This window comes from Kogia breviceps, chromosome 12 (genome assembly GCF_026419965.1).
Source record: "Kogia breviceps isolate mKogBre1 chromosome 12, mKogBre1 haplotype 1, whole genome shotgun sequence".
Taxonomy (NCBI): Eukaryota; Metazoa; Chordata; class Mammalia; order Artiodactyla; family Physeteridae; genus Kogia; species Kogia breviceps.
This window is the reverse complement of record NC_081321.1, coordinates 33,234,270-33,255,573: the sequence shown is the minus strand read 5'-3', so window position 1 is coordinate 33,255,573 and position 21,304 is coordinate 33,234,270. Positions and strand designations below refer to the sequence as shown.

The window sequence follows — 21,304 nt, the reverse complement described above, 5'->3', positions numbered from 1 at the left end:
TGTCCAGCACTCTAGCCTGCTGGTCGTTGAGTGAAGCTGGGTCTTGGTGTTGAGATGGAGATCTCTGGGAGATTTTCGCTGTTTAATATTACGTGGAGCTGGGAGGTCTCTTGTGGACCAGTGACCTGAAGTTGGCTCTCCCACCTCAGAGGCACAGCACTGACTCCTAGCTGGAGCACCAAGAGCCTTTCATCCACACGGCTCAGAATAAAAAGGGGAAAAAATGGAAAGAAAGAAAGAGGATAAAATAAAGTAGGATAAAATAAAATAAAGTTATTAAAATAAAAGATAATTATTAAGAAAAAAAATTTTTTTAAGTAAAAAAAAAAAAAGGAACTAAAACCCCAGAAGGTCAGAACCCTTGGACAAATGGTGAAAGCAAAGCTATACAGACAAAATCTCACACAGAAGCATACACATACACACTCACAAAAAGAGGAAAAGGGGAAAAAATAATATATCTTGCTCCCAAAGTCCACCTCCTCAATTTGGGATGATTTGTTGTCTATTCAGGTATTCCACAGATGCAAGGTATATCAAGTTGATGGTGGAGCTTTAATCCGCTGCTTCTGAGGCTGCTGGGAGAAATTTCCCTTTCTCTTCTTTGTTCGCACAGCTCGCGGGGTTCAGCTTTGGGCTTGGTCCCGCCTCTGCACGTAGGTCGTCCGAGGGTGTCTGTTCTTCGCTCAGACAGGACAGGGTTAAAGGAGCCGCTGATTCGGGGGCTCTGGCTCACTCAGGCCGGTGGGAGGGAGGGGTATGGATGCAGGTCGAGCCTGTGGCAGCAGAGGCCAGCATGACATTGCACCAGCCTGAGGTGCACCATGCGTTCTCCCGGGGAAGTTGTCCCTGGATCATGGGACCCTGGCAGTGGCAGGCTGCACAGCCTCCCAGGAGGCGAGGTGTGGACAGCGACCTGTGCTTGCACACAGCCTTCTTGGTGGCTGCAGCAGCAGCTTTAGTGTCTCATGCCTGTCTCTGGGGTCCGCACTGATAGCCGCGGCTCGCGCCCGTTTCTGGAGCTCCTTTAAGCGGCGCGCTTAACCCCCTCTCCTTGCGCACCAGGAAACAAAGAGGGTAGAGAAAGTCTCTTGCCTCTTCGGCAGCTCCAGATTTCTCCCGGACTCCCTACTGGCTAGCTAGCCGTGGTGCACTAACCCCTTCAGGCTGTGTTCACGCCACCAGTCCCCTCCCTGCAATCAGACAGAAGCCCGAGCCTCAGCTCCCAGCCCCCATCTGTCCCAGCAGCTGAGCTTGTAAGCCTCTTGGACTGCTGAGTGCTGGTCGGCTCTGATCCTCTGTGGGGGAATCTCTCCACTTTGCCCTCTGCACCCCTGTTGCTACACTCTCCTCCGTGGCTCTGAAGCTTCCCCCTCTGCCACCGGCAGTCTCCACCTGTGAAGGGGGCTTCTTGTGTGTGGAAACTTTCCTCCTTCACAACTCCCTCCCACTGGTGCAGGTCCCATCCCTATTCTTTTGTCTCTGTTTATTCTTTTTTCTTTTGCCCTACCCAGGTACGTAGGGAGTTTCTTGCCTTTTGGGAGGTCTGAGGTCTTCTACCAGAGATCAGTGGGTGTTCTATAAGAGCATTTCCACGTGTAGATGTATTTCTGATGTATCTGTGGGGAGGAAGGTGATCTCCGCATCTTACTCTTCCACCATCTTCTCTTGAACCTCCAGATATGCCATTTTATACTTTGTAATAGTTTATATAAATCCTGCTCTTTACACGAAATGTATACACTCAAATTTCATTTTTTGATACTACCACTACTTCCCTTCTCCAACCACATACAATACTAAACAAAGTATAGGATTTGGAGTTATAGACAAGGCTGGGTTTGAATAGCAGTTTCATCACTAATGAGGGGAGATGATTTTATATACATAACTTATGACACTGTGAGCCTTCATTTTCTCATTTACAAAACAGGGATTAATATCATATTCACTCTTAAAGTAGTTGTGAGAATCAAGGGAAGTAACAGACCTGAAAGCATCTAGCATAATGCTTGGTACTTTACTTTTGTCTCCATCTCTTACTTCTATAATGTCACTTCATTGATTCTAAATATTCCTCCTCTGGATGACAGTGTCAGTAAAAATCCCCATGTTATGTATGGTACACTAACATTTATAAAGCGTTTACACATGCAAATGAAAAAAAGGTATTTTAATTAAATGGAATTCCATGAAGGTGGCTAGACTTTATCACCCCCAACTTATAAACCAAAAAACTAAATGTCAAAAGGTTAGTGATTTGCACACAGTTACCAATAAATGCGGAGCTGGAACTTAAAACTAGGTCTTCTAGATGAGTAAGGCCCTTGACCACCTTCAATTCAATTTACCAAAAAACTGGTTTGCCATCCATAATATTTACTGGAAGATAATCACAGAATATCTACATGGAGTGTTTCCATGGCCATTGAGTAAGCCTAAATATCTTACTCCAAAGCCCTACCCATACATAAGGTTAAAAAGATATAAGCAATCTTTATCAAGGTAAAGATATAAGCAATCTTTATCAAGGTAAAGCACCCTTGATATGATAAGAAAGAACCAAAAAATCCAATCTTTCCTATTCAAAATCCAGCATTCTAGCATCCTCAGACTTCTGGGAAAGCTCCAAAGACACAAGTTGTCACAAAGACACCTTTTCTTTTTTCCATTTGAGGCAGAGAAGCAGCTGCCCACTGAATACCAGCACAGACCATCAGGTGATATCTTTTCTTACAGAAAAGCCAAACATACCAAAGACAGAAAACAAAAAGAAGTGAAGAAAGATGAGAAAAGAAGTAACAACAGTTATGGAAAGAGAAAGAGTGTGAGGTTGGTGAAGGGAACCTCAGCAACACCCCAAAGTTTTAAGTTTTGAGGATTAGAACCATGCACCTTTTCAACATGCTTTCAGATGCTGAGAAGGAAGGACTGAGAAGAATGATGCAGTGAAGACTGGCTATGTCCTTGAGAAAATTATTTAACATCTAAGCCTTTTCCATAAAATGGAGATATATACCCACTTTTTTTAAATTGCAAAATAATCACAACCTTAGCATTAGCTAACACCTGCATCATGTCACATAATTACTATTTCTTTTTTGTGGTGAGGACATCAAAGATCTCTTAGCAAATTTCAATTATACCGGAGAGTATTATTAACTATAGTAATTATGCTATATATTAGATACCCAGAACTTATTCACATTATAGCTTCAAGTTTATAATCTTTGACCAACATCTCCCCTTTTCTCCCATCCCCCAGACTCTGGTAACAACCCTTCTTTCTGTGAGTTTGACTTTTTTAGATTCCCCATGTCAGCGGGATCATAGAATACTTTTCTTTCTCTGTCTGGCTTATTTCACTTAGCATAATGCCCTCAAGGTCCATCCATGCTGTCACAAATGGTAAGATTTTCACCTTTTTCATGGTCAAATAATATTCCATTGTGTATATAGGCAATATTTTCTTTACCCATTCATTCACTGAGGGCAGGTTAGGTTGTTTCCACATCTTGGCTATAGTGAATAATGCTGCAGTGAACACAGAAATGCAGGGGAGTTCCCTGGTGGCCTAGTGGTTAGGATTCCAGGCTTTCACTGCCATGGGCCGCCAAGTTCAATCCCTGGTCAGGCAACTGTGATCCCACAAGCTGTGCAGCACAGTCAGAAAAAAAAAAAAAAAAAATGCAGACATCTCCTTGAAATACTGTTTTCATTTCCTTTGATTTCTTCAGTGATCCACTGGTTGTTTAGCAGTATATTGTTTTGCCTCCAATGTGTTTGTGTTTTTTGAAGTTTTTTTCCTTGTATTTGATTTCTACTCTCATGGCCTTGTGGTCAGAAAAGATGTTTGATACGATTTCAATTTTCTTAAATTTACCAAGGCTTGTTTTGTGGCCTAGCAAGTCATCTATCCTGGAGAAAGTTCCATGTGCACTTGAAAAGAATATGCATTCTGTTGCTTTCCAGATAGAATGCTCTCTATAAATTAATTAAGTCCATTTAGTCTAATGTGTTATTTAAAGCCTATGTTTCCTTAATGATTTTCTATCTAGATGATCTGTCCACTGATATAATAAGTGGGGTGCTAAACTCCCCTCCTATTCTTGTGTTACTGTCGATTTCTCCTTTTATGCCTTATACATTGAGGTGCTCCAATGTTGGGTGCATATATATTTACAACTGTTATATCTTCTTCTTGGATTGACCCTTTGATCATTATGTAGTGTCCTTGTCTCTTGTGACAGTCTTTATTAAAGTCTTTTTTGTCTGATATAAGTACTACTATACTTATATAGCTTTCTTTTGATTTCCATTTGTATGGAATATTTTTCTCCATACCCTCCCTTTCAGTCTGTATGTACCTCTAGATCTGAAGTGAGTCTTTTGTAGACACCATATATATAAGTCTTGTTATTGCATCCATGAAGCCACTCTATGTCTTTGGTTGAAGCATTTAGTCTGTTTACATTTAAGGTAATTATCAATATGTATCAATATGTATGTTCTTATTGCCATTTTGTTAATTGTTTTGGTAGGTCTTTCCCCTCCCCCTTTCTTCTTTATTTCTCATCTCTTGTGATTTGATGACTAATCTTAGTATTATGTTTGGATTCCTTTTTCTTTTTTGTGTGTATATATATTATAGATTTTTGGTTTGTGGTTACCATGAGGTTTCTGTATAACATTATATTAAGCTGCTGATCTCTTAATTTCAAATGCATTTTTTTTTTTTTTTTTTTTTTTTTTTTGCGGTATGCGGGCCTCTCACTGTTGTGGCCTCTCCTGTTGTGGAGCACAGGCTCCGGACGCACAGGCCTAGCGGCCATGGCTCACGGGCTTAGTTGCTCCGCGGCATGTGGGATCTTCCCGGACCAGGGCACGAACCCGTGTCTCCTGCATCGGCAGGCGGATTCTCAACCACTGCGCCACCAGGGAAGCCCTCAAATGCATTTTTAAAACCTTGCATTTGTACGATTACTGTCTTTATCTTATTTATCTAATTGTTTTGTGTATCCCTTCACTGCTTATTGTGGATAAAGATGATTTTGCTACTCTTGTCTTTTAACCTCCTTACTAGCTGTGTGTGTAGATGATTTCCTACCTTTACAGTATGTTTGCCTTTACTGGTAAGCTTTTTCATTTCATAATTTTCTTGTATTCTTCTTGCGGCCTTTTCTTTTTCACCTAGAGAAGTTCCTTTACCATTTGTTGTAAAGCTGGTTTGGTGGTGCTGAATTCTTTTAGCTTTTGCTTGTCTGTAAACCTTTTGATTTCAAATCAAACCTGACTGAGAGCCTTGCTGGGTAAAGTATTCTTGGTCACAGGTTCTTCCCTTTCATCACTTTAAATATACCATGCCACTACCCTCTGGCCTGCAGAGTTTCTGCTGAAAAATCAGCTGATAATTTTATGGGAGTTCCCTTGTATGTTATTTGTTGCATTCCACTTGCTGCTTTCAATACTCACTTTATCTTTAATTTGTGTCACTTTGGTTACTCTGTGTCTCAGCATGTTCCTCTTTGGGTTAACCCTGAACGGGGCTCTCTGCGCTTCCTGGACTTGGGTAACTGTTTCCTTTTCCAGATTAAGGAAGTTTTCAGCTATTATGTCTTCAAATACGCTCTCTTCCCCTTTCTCTCTCTCTTCTCCTTCCGAGATCCCTATAATGTGAATATTCGTGTGCTTCATGTTGTCCCAGAGGTCTCTTAAACTGTCCTGATTTCTTTTCATTCTTTTTTCTTTTTTCTATTCAGTGGCAGTGATTTCCACTACTCTCTCTTCCAGCTCACTGATCCGTTCTTCTATATCATTTAGTCTACTATTGATTCATTCTAGCGTATTTTTTATTTCAGTTATTGTATTCTTCACCTCTGGTTGTTCTTTATATTTCCTAACTCTTTGCTAAAAACTTCTCATTCTGTGCATCCATTCTCCTCCCAAGTTCTTTGACCATCTTTATGATCATTACTCTGAACTCTTTTACAGGTAGACTGCCTATCCTCACTTAGTTCTTCTTCTGGGGTTATATCTTGTTCCTTTCTAGAACATATTCCTCTACTGCCTCATTTTGTCTAAGTTGCTCTTTGTATTTTTATGTATGTGGTAGGTAGGTTATGTTTCTCTACCTTGGCAAAGTAGCCTTCTGTAGGAGACGTCTATTGTGTCCTAGCAGTACCCCCACCCATCACCTAAGCTATATGCTCTAGGCGTTCCCCCTAACAGGGCTGTGTGGGTCCTTCTGTTATGGCAGGCTAATTACGTGCGTAGTCTGGTAGGCTTGGTTGGCCCCTAGTCCAGTTGGTTGCCAGGCCCTGCCTTGTGCAGATGCTGCTGGCTACTATTTAGTGGGGCCTGGTCACAAGGTGGCTGGTTGCAGAACCCTCGGGGGCCCCAGAGCTAGTGCTGGCTCACTGGTGGGCAGAGTCAGGGTCTCAAAGACTCTAGAGCTGTTGCCCACACACTGGCAGATGAAGCCAGATCCGGGGTTAGTGCTGAACTATTGGCAAGTGAACTGCTTCCTGGAGTCTGGCTGCAGGGCCAGGGATCCCAGAGTTCATTTCAGATTGCTGGAGTAGGGGAGAGGCCAGTTCCTGAAACAGTTGGGTATGGGGTCTGGGGTGTCCCAAAGGTTGTGTTGGCCTGCTAGTGGTCAGGGCTAGGACACAGCTGGTCCCAGGGTAGGGTCTGGTTTGCTTTTGCTGTCTGCCCCGTTGGGTGAGGCTGGTCTAGAGGCTAGTGCAGGCTTCCTGGCAGGAAGGGCTGGTACCTGTCCTCTGGTGGTTAGAGCTGGGTCTTGGCCCTTTGGTGGGTAGGGCTGTGTCTAGGGGTGTGTCTAGAGGTCAGAAAGTCTTTAGGCAGGCTGTCTGTTGATGGATGGGGTTGTGTCCCTGCCCAGTTAGTTGTCTCACCTGAGGCACCCCAGCACTGACCCCTACAGGTTGCTGAGTGGGGTCAGGTCTTGGTGCTAATGAGCCAAGATGACAGCAGCCAGCAACAGTGTTCATGTGTTTGAGCATTCCCTAATATGTCTGCCACAAGTGTCCATGTCTCCAGGGTGAGCTGCAGCTGCTCCCTGCCTCTCCAGAAGACTCTCCAAGACCAGTAGGTGGGTCTTATCCAGGCTCCTATCAAATTACTGCTTTTGCCCTGGGTCCCACTGCACATGGGATTTTGTGTGTGCCCTTTAAGAGTGAAGTCTCTATTTCCCCCATTCTGTGGGGCTCCTGCAATTAAGCCCTGCTGGCCTTCAAAGCCAAATGCTCTGGGGGCTTGTCTTCCTGGTGCCAGAACCCTGGGCTGGGGAGCCTGACATGGGGCTCAGAACTCTCACTTCTGTGGAAGAACTTCTGCAATATAATTATCCTCTAATTTGTGGGCTACCCACCTGGGGGGTATGGGATATGATTATACTGCGAGTCCATCCCTCCTCCTGTCTTGTTGTGGTTCTTTCTTTATGTCTTTAGTCGTAGATCTTTTCTGGTAGGTCCCACTCTTTTTCACTGATGGTTGTTCTGCAGGAAACTGTGATTTTTGTGTGCTCCTGAGAGGAGATGAGCTCAGGGTCTTTCTACCTTGCCATCTTGGCTGCTCTCCTTATGAGAGCAGTATCAGCAGTGGTCGTACATGCATACCGAAGCATCATGGCAGATGGACACCAAACTCCCAGTGTTGACACGTGGGCTGAGTTTTGTGGCCAATATGAGGCAGTTTATGATAAAAGATGCTTAGACAAGGTTAAGCGAAGGGGTGCAGAGCTTCCTTGCAACTCTCAGAGCTGCCATGTGTTCACCCTGTTTTCAATTCCTTTGCATATATAACTAGAAGTGGCTTGCTGGATGATATGATAGTTCTAATTTTTTTTTTTTTGAGGAATCCCCATACTGTTTTCCAATTTACATTCCCACCAAGAGCACACAAGGGTTCCCTTTTCTCCATATCCTCTCCAACATTTTTTATTTGTACACTTTTTGATGACAGTCATTCTGACTGGTGTGAGGTGATATCTCATTGTGGTTTTGATTTGCATTTCTCTAATAATCAGCAATGTTGAGCATCTTTTCATATGCCTGCTAGCCATCTGTATGTCTTTGGAAAAATGCCTATTCAGGTCTTCTGCCTCTTCTTTGATATTGAGTTGTATGAACTATTTATATATTTGGGATATTAATCCCTATTGGTCATATCATTTTAAAATATCTTCTCCCATTTTGTAGGTTGTCTTTTTATCAATGGTTTCCTTTGTTTTGCAAAAGCTTTTAAGTTTAATTAGCTTCCATTTGTTTATTTTTGCTTTTATTTCTTTTTAGGGTTTTCTATATATAAAATCATGTTATCCACAAATAGTGACAGTTTTACTTCTTCCTTTCCAGTTTGGGTGCTTTTTACTTATTTTTCTTGCCTAATTGCTCTGGCTAGGACTTCCAATACTACGTTGAATAAAACTGGTGAGAGTGGGCATCCTTGTCTTGTTCCTGATCTTAGAGGAAATGCTTTCAGCTTTTTGCCATTGAGAATCATGCTGGCTGTTGGCTTGATATATATAGCCTTTATTTTGTTGAGGCATGTTCCCTCTATGCCCCCTTTGTTGAGTTTTTATCATAAATGGATGTTAAATTTTCTCAAATGCTTTTTCTGCATCTACTGAGATGATCATATGATTTTTATCCTTTATTTTATTAATGTGGTGTATCACAATGATTGATCTGCAGATACTGAACCATGCATGCTAGCATGCCTAGAATAAATCCCACCTGATCACGGTATATGATCCATTTAATGTGCTTATGAATTTGGTTTGCTAACATTTGGCTGAGGATTTTTGCATCTATCTTCATCAGAGATATTGGCCTGTAGTTTTCTTTTCTTGTAATGTCCTTGTCTGGTTCTGGTATCAGGATAATTCTAGTTTCATAAAACAAGTTTGGAAGTGTTCAATCCTCTTCTATTTTTTGGAAGAGTTTGAGTAGTATAGGTATTCTTAAATGTTTGGGAGAATTCATCAGTGAAATAATTTGAGAAAATTATTTAACTTCTAAGGCTGTTATATAAAATGGAAATATACACTTACCTACATCATTGAATTTTTATATGAATTAATAACAGAAGAAAATACATAATATAGTATGTAGAATCAAGTAATTATACAATAAATGTCAGGTCTCTGCCTATTACCCCACTTCCAAAATAAAAGCACAGTCTCTCAAATATTCCTCATCTGGATATTCATTCCTACTCAGCTATGGTCAAGATGAGAAGGGGCTCAGTAAATACTAATTTTAGCATAACCTGTGGAAATAATTCTATGAGAAAACTGCTCATTTACTCTGGGGGCAACTTTTAAGTTATAGTTACTTAAAACTCAAGCTTTCAATGCAGCAAATTACCCCCATTAGGTGTGACAGTAAAGAATAAAAGCATCTGTACTATACAATCCATCTCATTTACTTTGTGTTTCCTCTTTGATTTTAGAAGTACAACAAACCTTTGATGAAGGAACTGCTGAAGAACTTGAGGGTGAAGTGTCTCTTGATGTTTTCAAAGACTGAACAGGTCTTTCTTTACCTATATAAGAAAATATAAAATGCAATTTTCTAGCTTATTTGTTTTCAACTAGAGTGATTTTATAAATGAATAAATAAGGGGTGGAGGTCATACACTAATTTTAATAGTGAAATCTTTATTACATTATTAAATTAAATCTGTTAATATCTAAATCCTCCTATCTGTCTTAGAGGCTGGGCACCATCAAAAATTTCAAATAACCTAGAACCAAAGGACAGCATATATGGCAATCGAGGCCATATCAATGCCAGTTAGCAAACACGGAACCACAGAGAAGACATCAGGAAAGGCAAAAAACGTTTTAAAATCATAAATGCTTCCTCCTCCAAGTTCCAAAAAGTTAATTTTTAATATATCACACTAAAAACCCAATGGAGGTTATTATATAGATACTACCAAAGAGAATTAGCTAATTATTAGCTAATTAAGCTATAGCTCAAAGAGAAAGGTATGTAGGAAACTTTGCAGGTATTCATGAAATGTTTTAAAAAAATTAAAACTAGAAAATTATAGGGCTTCCCTGGTGGCGCGGTGGTTGAGAGTCCGCCTGCCGATGCAGGGGACACAGGTTCGTGCCCCAGCCCGGGAAGGTCCCACATGCCGCGGAGCGGCTGGGCCCGTGAGCCATGGCCGCTGAGCCTGCGCGTCCGGAGCCTCTGCTCCGCAACGGGAGAGGCCCGCATACCGCAAAAAAAAAAAAAAAAAAAAAAAAAAAAAAAAAAAAAAAAAAACCAACTAGAAAACTATAATAGAGCATAGAGCACTAATCCAGTACCTAATATGAATGAGTACCCAAATATTTGTTAAATGGTGAAAAATAAATCTGTATGAGATAAAGTCACTAACCTTTATCTTTGGTCACTTCAGACACTCACATAGTGCTCTATGTATACTATTGTTTTTATGGAAATATAAGCCAGAAAATAAATTTAAATATTATTTTAGCCGGTTCAAGGAAAACAACAACAAAAATGGGTTTAGTTAAATATAATCTTAAAAATAACAGTGAGCTGTTGCTAATAGAAAAACGTTTCATTAAATTATCTGTATTTCATCTGTAACAGATATCCTCTGCTTTCAAGTGCTAGGAAAACTTTAATTACAGAAAAGAGGAAAAAGTAGCACCAAGTTTGGAGTGACACAGAAACTGGTCAAGACTGGATAGTGGGTTAAGGCCAGGAAAGCAGTCAAGAGCAAAAGCGGAGACAAAACGACCTTGAAACTGAGGCAAAGCCAGCTTCAGTCAAAAAGCCTCTTAAGCTCTTCCTGCTACGGTCAAGACAGCGAAGTAAGAGCCTGGAGGTCAAGGGCTTCCAACCACCTGGGGACGTAGTGAATAACATCTCTTTCCAATGTCCTGCAGGGCTGGAAAGGCTTTCTCAAGACGCCCCCCACAGCTCCCCGCACCCACAACACGTGGCAATGTGGGAAGGTATTTCTGATTGTCACAGTGGGTGAGTGCCACTGGCACGTGGTTAAGTAGAGGTGAGGGACGCTGCTAAACGTGCTACAGATGCACAGGACAGCCCTCCACAACAAAGCACTATCCAGCCTCAAATGTCAGTAGTGCTGGGGTTGAAAACTCCTGCTCTAGGCACAGTATTCCAACTGTGAAGCTCCAGAAGTCTTAAAAAAGACCTAACTCTAGAATCTTTTAACTTGTGGTACCATTAAGAAATTTTCACACTAAGCAAGTTTAAAAGTTCTTACAGACCTTAAAAATCAAAAGCAAAATGATACAACCATCACTACATCCCCGAATGGCTAAGAACATGGTTTATTTAGTCATTCCCTACTGTATTTCCATTGCACATGGCAAATTCCATATCATAATGGGACAGTGTCAGTCTATCCCACTGCACCAAAAGCGCCTAGAGGAACAAGTATCATAGCTCATTTTTTTCCGAATACCCAAGGCCTACCAAGCTGAGTCCTTTAAGAAAAGAGTAGGCACTCACAAACTTGTGAAAAGATGAATTATTTTTCTACCCTTAGGATTCAATGACCTCCCCAGTCTATTCTGATTATGTATTTCCCTGAGAGATGAAGAACTGGACCAATCAGCACAGCACACTATGTTAATTAAAGACATAATTATAGGCTCAATTCTGGCACACAGCAGCTAAACACAGCAAAAAACTTTCACAAGCAGCTGTTAATCTCTTATTTAGCACCTCCTTTACAAATAAAACATCAGCTCTACAGGTATGTCAAGTATGGTGTCCAAGTGTAGTCTTAGGATCTTTCATGATTTTAGCTGCATAAGGCTAATTTAAGCAGACTTAAACCAATCTCAGTGTGCAGAAGCAAAGGAACATTGAAGGAGAGGGCAGTGGTTTATCAAATATCAACATATATTCATATATACCGGTGGCGTGAAGGGCAGGGACAGGCAAGAAGCAAAGGATAAAGAAAAAGAATGATACAGATGGCAACAGAAAGAGCACAAAAATGCTAAATAGAAATATCCCGATCCTACTGATGTTGGGTCCTTTCTGCCAGTGACTTGTCTACTCTACAGATCTCAACCTCCTAGGAGGTGACAGTTGCTGACTGGGAGTGGCTAGCCCAGACAACAGACCCACATGTCTCCCCAAATCCTACTACCCGAGTCTGCTACTGTTCAACTCTGGTTCCAACAGCAGACTAATGGAGCAGTTATACACCTTTCCCATTTCTATAACCTTTATCAATTATAGCCCCCCACCCTTTCACGATCCCAAATCACAAGCTAGCTCAAAACTCACCTCTTTCTGGCTTTCCTTCATTCTGCCGTTTGTAGGAGGCACCAGCACGCACGGACTCTAGGGAAAGGTGGGCAGGGAGGAATTAACGCTAGCACCTCTGTGCCCAGGAGGAACAAGAGAAGAACCCAGAAGTAGGAGTAATGAGAACAGGAACTTCTGAGCATTTGCCAGTGACCCTAACTGCCTTCTCCTACCCGGCTTTCAAGTTGGGCTGCCTGAGCAAACACCAATGAAGAGAAATAAATAACAGAACAGGAGAAAAACTCTGTTTAAGGTTGGGTCCAACAACAATGATGTATGAAGATGAGGCTAACCAAGGACAGCATGAGCAGAAAGAAATGAAAAAAGGATCCTATGATAAGACACCAAAAGTTAAAGACGGGGATCACACGTCTTACTTATCACTATAAGCATCAAATCTCCTCCATAAAGTCAATATGCAAAGGATTAAAGAATGACACCAAAAAATCAAGAGTGAAAGATCAATCACCACTAGAAATCAAAAAGGACACCTGGGAAAGTTTTCATGGTATATCATATCAGTTCCCTGAGCATAGGACGGTGACCTGCAAGTAGTCATTCTGACTTGTTCTCAACAGGTAGCCTGCTACTAAATCTTGCTAATTCTTTTTACGTGAACTCTCTCATATATGGATTTTCCTTATAAACAAATCCACAGCTACTTGATTTCCTAATTATCCCATACTTAGAATCTTGTGAATATTTTGTTAGTTTCCTTACCTGCAAACTCTTAATGATGCAGATGGAATCGGCTTTCTAAACAGCCTAAATAAACTAGAAGGGGCTCTCAGCTATATTTCCAAGAAGTTTTCTTATCATTTATTTCAAATTATTCTACTATAGATCCCAAATTGCCAATTTTATCCTTTTTTTCTGAGAAAATAATACATTTTCTGAATCACTTTGGCACTGTCAGCACCTTGCATTAAAAAAAAAAAATTCAAGAAGTATCACACAAATATTGCCATCCTACTTTTGCAAGAACGCTGAAGATGCAGTATCCTTATCTAATTGTTCACTGATGTCATCAGAAAATGTTTTGTTCCTCCTGAGCAGCTGATGTGTTTTAATCTAAGTTTCACTATGAACACTATTTATTGCTCATTTCCTCTTTGTTTCAGGCAAATCCTTAGCTCACTTAGAGTAGCTGGTGAAATCCTTATCATAGGCATCTATTTCATAAACTACTAACTTTATTCTTTTATTTTCACACCCTTATTTCCCTTTTATATAAAATTCTTCACCCGTTTACTTAATCCTGTTTTAATAACTGTTTATTTTTGTTAACCTGCCTCAAATTCTTTGTAGATCAAGAGATCAGGACAATGATATTTTTTTATAGGAGTGTCTGGGGCTTGGGCCTGGCTCACACTAGCTCTTGAGAATGAACTGTCTGTATCTCTTCCAAACTCTTAAGCTCAGTGACTCCACAATGGTAGCCTGAAAGCAGCCATGGTAAAAGTATTCACTCCACAAATACTGGCAAATGTCACAATCAGGTGTTTTTTCCCCTGAAGAGTCAGTTTACTAACACACCACTGGTGCTGTGTTGATTGACTCTGATTCCAAATTTCAGAAACACTGTAGGAATTCCTGCATTTAACTACAGATTCCCATCCATGTTACCTTCAACAGACCTAGGCTATTTAATAATATCCTAACAGACAGTAAAACCACCCAGCTGAATCCAGCTCAGATTGCAAAATCATAAAAAAGTGGTTGTTTTAGTCCACTAAATTTTAGAGTATTTTTTTAACACAAGAGATAACAGAAACAACCCATTGTGCTTAAACTCTTCATCCCAGAGTTTCCAATGATCTGCTTATATTAAAACTGAAGGTCTTTCTTCTTGTCCTCTACTATTGCAGCTTAATGATTCATACACAAGTTCTTCTTAATATTTTACCATTTGCTTTTCGTGCCTTTGTACGTTTGTCATCCTACATCCTCCTACCTTTTTCTTCTTTGTTGGTTACTGTTCTTTAAATATGAATGTTCCTCCTGTCCTCAGTCCTTTTTGTTTTGTTATTCTTCTGTGGCTCCAACCAATACTGTGAAGACAAATGTCTCTCAAATCTACTTCTTTCACTCACACTTCTATATTTCTGACAGAATGCTACTCCTTGGCTACTTAGCCATTACCTCAAATTCATCTCACATGTGATCTTAGTAAGCGGAAACTAACTCCTACTTGAGAGTAGGGCAAGAGGGCCCAACACATTCCTGCCTTTGCTGTGACTTGCTAAAGAAAATGAGTTCTAAAGTAGGATGAAGGAAAGAAACCAGGAAAGAAAAATTCTAAAATTGGCAATATGGAAATCAAAATCCAAATCAATGTATTGGTGAGTGAAAAAATAAATGGTGAGGAAGACAATGAACAAGAATTTCAATTACTGGTTCCACAGACTAGGTATAAAGTTCTTCCCACGCAGGTGAAATGAAAGCCAGAGAAGCAGCTTAATGTTACAATAAACATTTTAAAGTTCTGTAAGAATTTAACAATATTTGCTGTCTCTTTGAATATAATAGCTATAAATCTGATACAATCTTTCAGAAATATACTTTCTTGCTGATGTGTTCTCCTGATGAAAGCAGCGATGAACTTATCCAGACTCACCCAATCCTATCAAGTATAATTAATTATTGAGAACCCATATAGGAGCAAAATACACTGCTAGGAAAAAAAAATTTAAAAACCATCCCTAGAGGGACTTCCCTGGAGATACAGTGGTTAAGATTTTGCCTTCCAATGCAGGGGGTGCAGGTATGATCCCTGGCTGGGGAGCTAAGTTTCCACATGTCTCATGGCCAAAAAACCAAAAAACATAAAACAGAAGCAATACTGTAACAAATTCAGTAAAGACTTTAAGAAAATGGTCCACATCAAAAAAACAAAAATCTTTAAAAAAAAAAAAAAAACCATCACTGGAGATAATAAAATTAGGGGCTACATCTTGCAAACTATTAAATTCTTGGTGCAGTGCCTGATGTATAAGAGAAAACCAGATAATTCTGAACGTCTTATCAATTAAAAAATAAACAACAGCACGGGTAGTAGATTCATCTCTCCTTTGATAGCTGAAGCATTAAAGGGGGAATTAAGATATGAACAAATGAAGCTGTGGTGGGTATAAAGATGCTGAGGAAATGATTCATTTTTCTGGATCATGGATGAAGACATGCAAATTTGGGGCTCTTAGTTAGGAAGAACATGATTTCTCAGAGATCTCCTGGTTTATTCAAGAAGGTATGAAACAGGGAATTCTCTGGAGGTCCAGTGGTTAGGACTCTGCACTTCTGTTGCAGGGGGCACAGGTTCATCCCTGGTCAGGGCACTAAGATCCCGCATGCTATGCGGTGTAGCCAAAAAAAAAAAAAAAAAAAAAGAAGGTATGAAACAAAAAATGGAGGGGATACAAAGAAAAATGATCCTTGTGGTAAAGACACCAAAAAAACAACCAGACACAGGGGTAGAAAAAGCTCTCTCTGTACCACCTCTGCTTCCCACAAATAACAAACTTTTGGAGGTAAGAGAGCCAACAAGTTGAAATAAAGGCATATTAACTATGAATACATGGGAGGGCATTTCTGAAGAGAACTTTCCTTTAATACATCAATTACAACCACATGGGCTCACTTTTTAAAATATAAGTAAAATATTACATCATCTGTACCTATTATGAACATGTGCAACAGGGATGCTATAAATGCCTACACATATGAAAATGCCATTAATTGATCACTGTTTCAGAACCCCCATCACTCAGGTGCCAGAAAAGCTATAGCTGTACTCCTGGGATTCACCCAGAAAACTCACAGCCAAAGCTCTTTGTGATAGAATACATAGATTCTCACACAAAAGAATACATTGTAGAATCTATTTCAATAGCACATTTACAGCCTGGATCAGTTAACAGTCCAAGATTAAATTCCTCATGAAACAGCTCATCCCAATAATCCTTCTCCACTTTCATCCTTCCACCAACTTCTGCCCACTCTTCAGATATCACCTAAAATGCCTATTCCCATGTAATGATTTGTATCCTTCTCTAAATCATAAACTCAGAGGGCAAAGACTAGATCTGTCTTGTTTGGCAAACCATTTATATGCAATATATTTCTGTTGCATGATTTTATGAGTACTGAACATAAATACAATGACTTCCAAACCAAGAAACACTATAATATTTAGCTGCTAAGAAAACAGGTTCTTACTGCATAATAAACATGATCTGATGGTAAACCCTTATATCCATATTCCCATTATCACTTACACCTGCACAGAAAAGCCTTCTTTCTAAAGGCAGAATTAAACCTCTAAATTTTATTGGAATTTCAGCTATGATCCAAAAATTCATGTGGATTTCCAAATTCATTCACAGCCAACAGGTATTAAGACATATGTCTTTTCCCATTATACTTAAGTTCAATAATAGAGTCTATCTTCCAAATACCCTCTTCTCAAAATAGTATTTTTAATTCTTGTACATTTTCAGTTATTGCAGAAGACATGCTTTCGAAAAGGATTAAACACTGATGAATAAGTCTTTCTTAAAAATATCTTTCACTCTTGGGCTTCTCTGGTGGCACAGTGGTTGAGAGTCCGCCTGCCGATGCAGGGGACACGGGTTCGTGCCCCGGTCCGGGAAGATTCCACATGCCGCAGAGCAGCTGGGCACGTGAGCCTGCGCGTCCGGAGCCTGTGCTCCGCAATGGGAGAGCCCACAGCAGTGAGAGGCCCGCGTACTGCGCGCAAAAAAAAAAAAAAAAAAAGAAAAAAAAAGAAAAGAAAAATCTTTCATTCTTAATATTCTTAATAATGGTTGCTGATATTGAGAAAATAAGGGGAGGCTGGGCCCAAAGTCAGAGCTATAGAAAATCAGATACAGACCAACAAAAACAATAAACTTACAAGTCTTCCACAGTAATGACATTAAAAAAATTCAACCAAAATGTCACACAACCTAATTTATATATGAGCATCACTGGTAAATTTGACATTAATCTGTAGCAAATGTTTAGAATGAACTAACAAAGAGTTTGTAAATACTTAACATAATCATCCCTCGGAACCACAACACATTTACAAAACAAAGCAAGGCAATCTTTATGTCATTGTTTCCATAGTGGAAATGCTTTGTAATCCTCAAGTGGAAAAGAAAACAAGATGGGGAATCACAACTGGCTGAATAACAGCAAACAATGCAGATAAATGGTTGTGGTCCACAGAGGGAGGTGCCTAGAGGTTTCTATATTGGGCCTTATGCTACTCAACATAATTTTTTTTAAACATCTTTATTGGAGTATAATTGCTTTACAATGGTGTGTTAGTTTCTGCTTTACAACACAACATAATTATTAATGATTAATACAAAACACGTAAAGCATACTTCATTTGTAGATAAAACAAAGCTGTTTTTATCTGCTGCTAAATACATAGGATCACTAAAGAGATTTTTAAGACCTTTATGGAAGAGAATTATAAGCCAAAGTTAACTACATGAAATATATCATTCCCAGATTTTTTTAATGCATTAACTACAAATAATTGCAGCTGAAAAAAGTACAGGCTGCAGGGCTTTCTGTTTCATAGTAATATATGTGAAAATGGCCTAGGTTTCAGTTGCCTGCAATTTCAGTAAGAACCAGTAATACAATATGGTTGACAAAATAAAAGTTCACTTCTGGCATCATGACTTAAAAGGAATAGAAAGAAAATTAGGAAAGCAAAAGGTGCGAAAACCATGTCAAATGAAAGGAACAGGTGAAGGAACTAAATATATTAAACCTGGAAAAAAAAAATCGAAAAGATTATGATGGTACTTTTCAAATACACAAATGGTTCCAACAAAAAAAGAAATATCTTTATGGCTCTAAGATAAATAGCTAGTATTAAGTAGACATTACAGGAAAAGATTTTAACTGTTTCTAAAAATGAGCTATACAAAAATCTAAAGACTGTACTGTGATACAGTAAACATCACAGGAAGTACTTTAACAAAAAGTCTCCCATACCCATATGGGAGACTAAATATAGCGATCATTATTAATGCTATTATCCTAAACAGAAGGTAAATAGCAAAAGTATAAGATAGGAAAACAATGAGATTCATTTGAGAGAAGGTAGGGAAAAAAGAAATAAATATCTAAGAGATAGTTGACAAATGGGGAGATGTTTCGTTAGGTTAATTAGAATAAAATAAACTTCAAGTAAAAATACATAAGGTATACATAACAAAACAATTTTAACTATAACAGTATCATAATAATCTGTTAATAGACAGATTAAGAAGGACAACCGGGCTTCCCTGGTGGCACCGTGGTTGAGAGTCCGCCTGCCGATGCAGGGGACACGGGTTCGTGCCCCGGTCCGGGAAGGATCCCACATACCGCGGAACGGCTGGGCCCGTGAGCCATCGCCGCTGAGCCTGCGCGTCCGGAGCCTGTGCTCCGCAACGGGAGAGGCCATGACAGTGAGAGGCCCGCGTACCGCAAAAAAAAAAAAAAAAAAAAAAAAAAAAGAAGGACAACCTACACTGTTAGCACATAAATATGAACAACAATAAGGAATGAAAAATAGTCTGGTAGTCACCGTGATGACCAGGTTAATCCACTTAAGTTACAGGCAGAAAATTCTTAAACGTGAAACACAAGGTGTAAACAGTTTGATTTAGGAAGATAATTAGTCTACGTCAGTACAAAGTTCCATAGGATTTAACCCAAAGGCTAAGTAGAAAAAATTTAATTAAATAACATGTGTGGACATGTGTACACATGTGTGCATATGTGTAAGCACAAAATGGGAACTAGGCAGCTGAGATGAAAAAGTAATAATCATTCTGTGGTTTACAATTAAGCACAGTTATATTAAATGCACAGAACAATTGTGAAGAATTAGTCCTAAAATAATTACCATGGACAAACTACTAGTGATTATTAAAATAAATAAAATTACTCTGAAAAGTATGAACAAGAAGGAAAAATTAAAAGTTAAAGAATTAACAAAATGAGGGCATAAGGAACAAGAAAATTATTTTTTACCTGTTGTTACAGAAACATTTAAAATCTTTGTCAAAATTTCAATTTACATTGGAAAACTAAATTAACACATCATTGTTAATTAGCCCAGCTTAACTGACTGATAATTGAAGGATGATATTTCTCAGTCGTTTTTTGAAGAAAAGCAAGGTGCCATCAACATTTGTAAGATTTAGATTTAAAGCAAAAACCATTATCACAAATATGTAAAATAACAATTACTTTTTCCTTTTATTGTTTAAAGCAAGACTTTTACTGTTAACTTTTTGGAAGATGATCTCATGTAACTATTCTAAAAACTATTTAATGAAAGGAGTACAGAAAAACATTTCAACAGTTCAGCCCAAACAGCTAAGGAATCAACCAAAGTAACCCATAAAGAGAGTTTTCCCAGAACAAACTCTTTTTCTTGATTAAAGAACTTTACTTTCAAAGCTAAATGACTTAAGAAAATAAACATGAAGGCATTAACAAAGTCATAGACTCTATTTCATTCAATTCACACCAGATTTTAGTCTCCCAACTTTCTCTGTTATCTTTCCATCACTGCAAGATATTAAAGGTATTAGACCTCAGAGGATGGGGAAAGCATATCACAGACACTAAGACAGGAGCATCACCGTGTGACTCTACATTTCATCTTGAGATTTTAGAGTTTTGGTCACTGCCTACCAGGCCAAAGGCCGATAGAAGATGCCTCCCTAGGAATCTGTTTTAGAGGAGAAATGTAAAAAATAAGGCTAATTCAACAGTAACCTAAATAACTTAATAGCTTCACTATAAGCTGTAAAGAAGGATCTCAAGCTTCCATTTTACTCATGTTTTGTTAAAAAGGCTTCAAAATCAGTGTCCAAAGACACTTTCTTCCTCTTAACCAAATTATTAATAGATTTGTATTTAAGTCACACACATCTAAAAAAATATGGTCTTAGAAGGTATATCTGGCTAATTTGGGATATTTAGGTCTGTGCATGTGAGCATAAATTAGACTTAGAGGCTATTTATCCACTTGAAGGGTGAGGGGAGAAAAAGGAAGTAAAGCATAGGAGAAAATACCAAACTTTTTTAACACTGAACTCCACAGTAAAACTTTCAGTTACCTGGAACTATTCCAAGAATATTTTAAGCAGTCAGGCATATGTAAGTAACTATGTTTGTTTTAAATCCTTCAAATGGCATTCTTACACATATATCCAAAAATATGTTTTTTGGAAACCCCACTCTACCTAGCTCTGGAAACAGTAGACAAGTGATAAATGTTTGTTAAATACAGGAATCCAGCAACAGCTACAATAGAGACAATCTAATGATCTGAAGTGATCTTCCATCACTCTGAACGTGCAGGAGGCAAAGACTGTTGACCTAAAAACCTTATTATTTGGAAAAACACAAAACAGTTAAAAGGAAGGAAGTTAAAAAAGGAAAGAAAAACGATTGGCTTATAATTCCTTCTACCTAGAAGATACTTCTCCACCTGTAGAAGTCTGAAATAAAAGATAAGCCCAAATGTCATTTCCTCCACGGCACGTTCTTCCATCCCCAGAGTGACAGGCTCTTACCCTGACCGGCTAATGTCATGTTAACTCATTTACAACGTAACGGGCCTCACGTCAAAGTTATACTTTACATGTTATATTTACATAATGATAAAATTGTTATTAGTTGGGGAAAAAGACACATATATATTTTAGTTCCTTGGTGACAGGGACATCGTTCTAACACAATGCCCTGGATACAGAAGGCATGAGGAAGTGTTTTGTGAATGAGCTCAACTGCAGGTAGTAGAATCTAGAATGACAACAAACTATTACCTAGAAAAGTTGCTTCATTTATTTATTCCAACACGTACTGAGCAACTGGGCCAGGATGACACGCACTGAATGCCATGCATGTCCAGGCACTCCAAACTTAAAAAAAAAAAAAAAAAAAAA

At 39.1% G+C, this 21,304-nt stretch overlaps 1 protein-coding gene across 13 annotated transcripts in view; it reads right to left on the bottom strand.

The window, feature by feature from the left end:
• The window catches only part of PPHLN1 (periphilin 1), a 139,780-nt gene that overhangs the window by 69,373 nt on the left and 49,103 nt on the right, over window positions 1-21,304 (bottom strand). For 7 of the 13 annotated variants that reach the window (XM_067009085.1, XM_059082168.2, XM_059082169.2 and 4 more), the window contains 2 exons: window positions 12,315-12,371; window positions 9,488-9,567 (listed from right to left, as the gene is read on the bottom strand). In XM_067009085.1, coding sequence (XP_066865186.1) covers window positions 9,488-9,567; window positions 12,315-12,371 — 137 coding nt within the window. The remainder of the gene's footprint in view (window positions 1-9,487; window positions 9,568-12,314; window positions 12,372-21,304) is intronic. The other 6 variants (XM_067009083.1, XM_067009087.1, XM_067009084.1 and 3 more) reach the window with 1 other exon arrangement.